Here is a 7,819-nt window from a genome sequence, read left to right as displayed (position 1 = left end):
CAAAGGTCTTACCTTACTACACTGGGGATTATATAGCTATATATGAAATTACATGCTTATCAGTTAATATGTTGACCCTCCTCCACGAAAATAGCTGTTTATTTGGCCTTTTTCCTATGTCATGAAGGCTGAAATTTCAATTCAGTGTAGGGTAAGATATTAACTGATATGCATGAAATTTCAGATATAGTTATATAATCCCTAGTGTTTTAAGATAAGACCTTTGGAGCAGGCATTTTAAAAAAATAATTAAGGAACCGCCCTACTGCCCTACCTTCCGCTGTGCTTCCCGGGTCCTGGAAAGTCCGCCTATGTGAAGAAAATGAGACTAGGCCAGTAGATTAGGCCTTGCCCTGCCTTCGCCCCACCCTCTGCCCACAGCTGATTGGCCAGCTGGGTTGGGGGCGGGGCAAAGGCAAGGCAAGGCCGAATCTACTCGGCCTAGTCTTATTTTCTTCACGTAGGCCGACTTTCTGGGCTGCTGAGGCCTGCTAAGGCCGCTGCCTGTCCTTCAGGCCCCAATTTCCCCCCCGGAAAGCCTCTGCTGCCCCCGAAAGTGGAGTGTGCGGGACAATGGCAGTGCTGGCACCCCGTTTTGCCCATGCGTGGCGCCGGGAGAAGCAGCTCAGTGCCACCCTGGGTGCTCGGCAGGCCGGCCTCCACTTTGCCCCCAGTGTCCCCCGCATGAAGCTAGGACACCCCCTCTCTCAGCCACACACCCCAGTCTGCCCTGCATGAAGCCAGGATACCCCCTCACTCAGCCACACATCCCAGTCTTCCCTGCATGCAGCTAGGACACCCCCTCCCTCAGCCACACACACACACCCCAGTCTCCCCTGCATGAAGCTAGGACCCCCCCCTCACTCACACACACACCCCAGTCTCCCCTGCATGCAGCTAGGACCCCCCCTCACTCACTCACACACCCCAGTCTCCCCTGCATGCAGCTAGGACCCCCCCTCACTCACACACCCCAGTCTCCCCTGCATGAAGCTAGGACCCCCCCCCCTCACTTACACACCCCAGTCTGCCCTGCATGAAGCTAGGACCCCCCCCTCACTCACACCCCAGTCTCCCCTGCATGCAGCTAGGACCCCCCCCTCACTCACTCACACACCTGTCTCCCTTGCATGCAGCTAGGACACCCCCTCACTCACACACCCCAGTCTCCCTTGCATGCAGCTAGGACACCCCCTCACTCACACACCCCAGTCTGCCCTGCATGAAGCTAGGACACCCCCTCACTCACACACCCCAGTCTCCCCTGCATGCAGCTAGGACACCCCCTCACTCAGTCACACACCCCAGTCTTCCCTGCATGCAGCTAGGACCCCTCCCCTCACTCAGCCACACACCCCAGTCTCCCTTGCATGCAGCTAGGGCCCCCCCACTCAGTCACACACCCCAGTCTTCCCTACATGAAGCTAGGACACCCCCCCACTCAGTCACACACCCCAGTCTTCCCTGCATGCAGCTAGGACCCCTCCCCCCACTCAGCCACACACCCCAGTCTCCCCTGCATGCAGCTAGGACCCCCCCTCACTCAGTCACACACCCCAGTCTTCCCTGCATGCAGCTAGGACCCCTCCCCCCACTCAGCCACACACCCCAGTCTCCCCTGCATGCAGCTAGGACCCCCCCTCACTCAGTCACACACCCCAGTCTTCCCTGCATGCAGCTAGGACCCCTTCCCTCACTCACACACACACCCCAGTCTCCCTTGCATGCAGCTAGGACCCCCCCTCACTCAGCCACACACCCCAGTCTCCCCTGCATGCAGCTAGGACCCCCCCTCACTCAGCCACACACCCCAGTCTCCCTTGCATGCAGCTAGGACCCCCCCTCACTCAGTCACACACCCCAGTCTTCCCTACATGAAGCTAGGACCCCCCCTCCCTCACTCACACACCCCAGTCTCCCCTGCATGAAGCTAGGACACCCCCTCCCTCCCTCACTCTCTCACACACACACCCCAGTCTCCCCTGCATGAAGCCAGGATACCCCCTCACTCAGTCACACACCCCAGTCTCCCCTGCATGATGCTAGGACACCCCCTCACTCAGTCACACACCCCAGTCTCCCCTGCATGAAGCCAGGACACCCCCTCACTCAGTCACACACCCCAGTCTCCCTTGCATGCAGCTAGGACACCCCCTCACTCAGTCACACACCCCAGTCTCCCCTGCATGAAGCCAGGACACCCCCTCACTCAGTCACACACCCCAGTCTGCCCTGCATGAAGCCAGGACACCCCCTCACTCAGTCACACACCCCAGTCTGCCCTGCATGAAGCCAGGACACCCCCTCACTCAGTCACACACCCCAGTCTTCCCTGCATGAAGCTAGGACACCCCCTCCCTCCCTCACTCTCTCACACACACACCCCAGTCACCCCTGCATGAAGCCAGGATACCCCCTCACTCAGTCACACACCCCAGTCTCCCCTGCATGATGCTAGGACACCCCCTCACTCAGTCACACACCCCAGTCTCCCCTGCATGAAGCCAGGACACCCCCTCACTCAGTCACACACCCCAGTCTCCCTTGCATGCAGCTAGGACACCCCCTCACTCAGTCACACACCCCAGTCTCCCCTGCATGAAGCCAGGATACCCCCTCACTCAGTCACACACCCCAGTCTCCCCTGCATGATGCTAGGACACCCCCTCACTCAGTCACACACCCCAGTCTCCCCTGCATGATGCTAGGACACCCCCTCACTCAGTCACACACCCCAGTCTCCCCTGCATGATGCTAGGACACCCCCTCACTCAGTCACACACCCCAGTCTCCCCTGCATGCAGCTAGGACCCCCCCTCACTCACACACACACCCCAGTCTCCCTTGCATGCAGCTAGGACCCCCCCTCACTCAGTCACACACCCCAGTCTTCCCTGCATGCAGCTAGGACCCCTCCCCTCACTCAGCCACACACCCCAGTCTCCCCTGCATGCAGCTAGGACACCCCCTCACTCAGTCACACACCCCAGTCTGCCCTGCATGCAGCTAGGACCCCCCCTCACTCAGCCACACACCCCAGTCTCCCCTGCATGCAGCTAGGACACCCCCTCACTCAGCCACACACCCCAGTCTCCCCTGCATGCAGCTAGGACCCCCCCTCACTCACACACACACACACCCCAGTCTCCCTTGCATGCAGCTAGGACCCCCCCTCACTCAGTCACACACCCCAGTCTCCCCTGCATGCAGCTAGGACACCCCCTCACTCAGACAACCCAGTCTCCCCTGCATGAAGCCAGGACACCCCCTCCCTTCCTCACTCTCTCACACACACACCCCAGTCTGCCCTGCATGATGCTAGGACACCCCCTCACTCACACACACACCCCAGTCTCCCTTGCATGCAGCTAGGACCCCCCCTCACTCACACACACACCCCAGTCTCCCTTGCATGCAGCTAGGACCCCCCCTCACTCAGTCACACACCCCAGTCTTCCCTACATGAAGCTAGGACACCCCCTCACTCAGTCACACACCCCAGTCTGCCCTGCATGAAGCCAGGACACCCCCTCAATCAGAGTGGATGGGAAAACCCAACGTAAAACCATTTTTGCTGGCAAAAAAAAAAATCAGTGGGGGGGTGACAAGAAATTTTCTGCACCGGGTACCACCTGACCTTCCTACGCCTCTGAGCTTGCGATGTAATTGCCTCTCACATTCAGAAGCTGGTTATCAAGTGCAGACCAACCAAGTGATGCACATGCACACATAACTGAGCCATAGGTCAAAACCAGCTTTAACAGCATGATTTCAAGACTCAGGATCACTTTCCAGGGTCTGAAAACACATGCCATCGCGACAAGAGATGTTGACATGCACAAACGTCAAGAGATAGATGTATGTATTGCCATACAGGCAATAAGAGGAGCCTTGTGTGTTATGTATGGGTTGTAGGGAACGAAATACCCCAATTCTTCTCCCTTGCGCCATAGTTGTCTCTCCATTCGGCTCTGACAGCTACGCCAGCCAGCTGCCACCATTGTGTTTCACAAGTATCACTGCTGGTGCAAAGCGTCCCCTTCTGTTCACTAGATGGGCAAAGTGCTGTTGGCAGGACGCCCAGCAACAGCAGTCAGCAGAAAGCCCCCAAATGGAGGGAAGGCCAACCTGGTCCCTTGCGTGTCATGTGATAGCACCAGGCCTGATGTGAGCCCAATTGCTGCACCCAACTGGTACAGAGATTACCCTGACTGCCCTCCTTCCAGAAAACCCTGTCAGGTGGCTGCCTTGGGTTTGGCTTGCCGCCTCAGTATGCAAAGGAGTCTTCTGCCACAAGTAAAGTGCAGTCATGCTAATGAGTCACATTTAAGTGACTCTAATACCTGTGTTCAAAATTACTGTTGGAATAAATAGCACCTAGTATTTATAAAGAACTTGTCAGAGCTGCAAAGCATTTTGCATGCATTATATTTGTAATCCTTAAAACAGTCCAGTAAGTTGGGCTTATAAATCATGTAGAGATTTTATTACAACCAAGCAGTATATAATTTTTGTTAAATAAAATTATTTCCCTTGTACTTTTGAGAGGCTTAGTTCTTGCAATAAAAGCTAATCTGTTACATGTATTTGAGATTCTTGAGGGCATTGAACTATTTTTAAAGAGCCTTGTTGCAGATTTGAGCCATATAATTTCGTTTTATATACCGTATTTTTCACCCTATAGGATGCACCGTCCCATAGGACGCATCTAGTTTTTTGGGGGGGAAATAAAGAAAAAAAATTATCCCCCCCCCAGCAGCGGGAACTCCCGCAGGGCTCCCTAGGCTGCGGATATCTGCCCAAAGCGTGGGGCGCTCTGCTTCAGCGTGCCCCGCTCTCCGGGCAAGCAGGCTGCTCTCTGCAGCCTAGGGAGCCCTGCGGGAACTCCCGCGGGCTCCCCAGGCTTGCTGATAGCTTCCTGAAGCCTGGAGAGCGAGAGGGGTTGGTGCGCACCAACCCCTCTCGCTCTCCAGGCTTCAGCGAAAGCCTGCATTCATACCATAGGACGCACACACATTTCCCCTTCATTTTTGGAGGGGGAAAAGTGCGTCCTATAGGGCGAAAAATACGGTATATTAGGGATGGGCCAGTTTATGGTCAAACTACGAAACTTTCTCCCCCAGGAGGCAGTGATGGTCTCCAACTTGGTTGGCTTTAAAAGAGGATTAGACAAATTCATGGGGGAGGAGATGGGTACTAGCCGTTATGACTGTTGCTCTTCCTCCACCTTGGGAGGCAGCACTGCTTCCAAAAACTGGAAACCACAGGAGGGGGGGATGCTTGAAGCAGCTAGGAAGCCTGCTCCCCATCATGTGCAGTTTCAAAATATCCTTGGGAGTGCAGGGATGGGGTGTGCCAATGTGCCATGCAGCCCAGAGGCACTGCATTGGCAAAAAATGGCCGCCCTCGTTTTAAAAGACAGCCTGCGGACCACCCAATAGCCCTGTTTGGAATGATTTGTCTATCGGAGCAGCGATTGGTTGATTTTAGCATTCATCTTTTCAGGTGAAATACAGTTGCTCCGGCAAATTCCAGAAGCTTCTGTACAGCTCCTGAAGGAATTAACAGAACCACCACTATATGAAGATTTCAGAGCCATTCTGGATTGATAGATGTGGTCCTATTGTAGGTAAACTGTTTTATTTTTCCTTTAAAAAAGGAAAAGAAATAAATAGCTAAGTCAACCTCCTGTATCCCAAAGCAGGAAAAATGTAGTAATTTGGTGCCTGAAAGTACGCTTAGTGCCATGAATAAAGGTAAAGGGACCCCTGACCATTAGGTCCAGTCGTGGCTGACTCTGGGGTTGTGGCGCTCATCTCGCTTTATTGGCTGAGGGAGCCAGCATACAGCTTCCGGGTCATGTGGCCAGCATGACCAAGCCTCTTCTGGAGAACCAGAGCAGCGAACGGAAACGCCGTTTACCTTCCCGCCAGAGCGGTACCTATTTATCTATTTGCACTTTGACGTGCTTTCGAACTGCTAGGTTGGCAAGAGCAGGGACCGAGCAATGGGAGCTCACCCTGTCACGGGGATTTGAACCGCCGACCTTCTGATTGGCAAGTCCTAGGCTCTGTGGTTTAACCCACAGCTCCACCCGAGTCCCAGTGCCATGAATTTGTTGTTGTTTAGTCGTTTAGTCGTGTCCGACTCTTCATGACCCCATGGACCAGAGCACGCCAGGCACTTCTGTCCTCCACTGCCTCCCGCAGTTTGATCAAACTCATGCTGGTAGCTTCAAGAACACCATCCAACCATCTCATTCTCTGTCATGCCCTTCTCCTTGTGCCCTCCATCTTTCCCAACATCAGGGTCTTTTCCAGGGAGTCTTCTCTTCTCATGAGGTGGCCAAAGTATTGGAGCCTCAGCTTCAGGATCTGTCCTTCCAGTGAGCACTCAGGGCTGATTTCCTTCAGAATGGAGAGGTTTGATCTTCTTGCAGTCCATGGGACTCTCAAGAGTCTCCTCCAGCACCATAATTCAAAAGCATCAATTCTTCGGCAATCAGCCTTCTTTATGGTCCAGCTCTCACTTCCATACATCACTACTGGGAAAACCATGGCTTTTACTATACGGACCTTTGTTGGCAAGGTGATGTCTCTGCTTTTTAAGATGTTGTCTAGGTTTGCCATCACCTTTCTCCCAAGGAGCAGGCGTCTTTTAATTTCGTGACTGCTGTCACCATGAATACATGAGCTCAAAGTGACGTTTTCAAAGTATTTTATCAGCAAAGTAAGTAATGGGATATGCTCCATTTTTATTTCTATTTTTTACTGTGTAAAAAATTCACCTACCCTAGAATTGTCAAGGGGAATTATATTTTTCTGTAATCCAACAATGGTGAGATGCCTATTCTGGTATCTTGCCTACAAAGTGATCTAGGGCTGCAAGTTTCTGTGTTCTGTTCACGAAGCCTTGTTTGCGTAAATCACTTAGAAAAATTTGACCTCTGTTTTTAAAACTCAGTGGCACATTATTTTATGATTGTGGCTGTCAGAACCATGTGGTTTTCCTTAACCCTTGCTCGGTAATCCTCAGATCATTTGCATGTTTGAGACTATTACTGTATTGCACATGGCCTTTTAGCAAGAACAGTTGTTGTATCTTTCTTGGTAATGGCCCATTCACTTGGTAAATCTGAACAATCTGTATGAAGGATGAATGGCATGGCTGAGTTCAGGTGGTTAGATATAAATAAAGTACTGATTCTGTCCAAACTAGTTTACGTTTCTACAAATAAATGGGATGTTCTATTGGCTATAGGGGAAATCATCATAAAAAAGACTCAGATCTCCAATTTAGAAAATACAATTTGTGACTTAATGAGTTGTGCCTTCTAAATTCCAGTTATTATTTGTGTGTGTGTGTGTGTGTGTGTGTGTGTGTGTGTGTATTGTAATGGTAGTGCCTGAAAAGATCCATGGAATTACAGAGCTACCTCGGGTTAAGAACTTAATTCGTTCTGGAGGTCCATTCTTAACCTGAAACTGTTCTTAACCTGAGGTACCAATTTAGCTAATGGGGCCTCCCGCTGCCGCCACACCGCCGCCGCACGATTTCTGTTCTCATCCTGAAGCAAAGTTCTTAACCCGAGGTACTATTTCTGGGTTAGTGGAGTCTGTAACCTGAAGCGTCTGTAACCAGAGGTACCACTGTACCATGATCTGTCCACTTATAATGACATAATTTTGTAATCAGGCCCTAGCAGTTTTCCCCTTTCTAAATCTCATGCGCCGAATGGCCTTAGGCAAAGCACTTCTTTCAGATTCAGCCCCCACACCTGCAATATAGGGATAAGAATGTGGATCTGCCCTATACGGTT

At 52.2% G+C, this 7,819-nt stretch overlaps 1 protein-coding gene across 16 annotated transcripts in view; it reads left to right on the top strand.

The window, feature by feature from the left end:
* TERT (telomerase reverse transcriptase) overlaps positions 1–7,819 on the top strand; it is a gene marked incomplete at its 5' end in the record, with an annotated part of 81,648 nt that overhangs the window by 46,833 nt on the left and 26,996 nt on the right. For 4 of the 16 annotated variants that reach the window (XM_081014639.1, XM_081014634.1, XM_081014633.1 and 1 more), the window contains one exon: positions 5,506–5,625. The exons of 7 other annotated variants lie outside the window; for them this stretch is intronic. In XM_081014639.1, the coding sequence (XP_080870765.1) occupies positions 5,506–5,609 (104 nt within the window). In that variant the 3' untranslated portion in view covers positions 5,610–5,625. Of the gene's footprint in view, positions 1–5,505; positions 5,630–7,762; positions 7,800–7,819 lie in introns of those variants that run through there. 5 more of the 16 variants (XM_081014632.1, XM_081014637.1, XM_081014635.1 and 2 more) reach the window with 2 other exon arrangements.

This window comes from Podarcis pityusensis (genome assembly GCF_964106645.2).
Source record: "Podarcis pityusensis genome assembly, chromosome: 7".
NCBI lineage: Eukaryota > Metazoa > Chordata > Lepidosauria > Squamata > Lacertidae > Podarcis > Podarcis pityusensis.
This window is presented reverse-complemented; position numbering and strand designations above follow the sequence as displayed.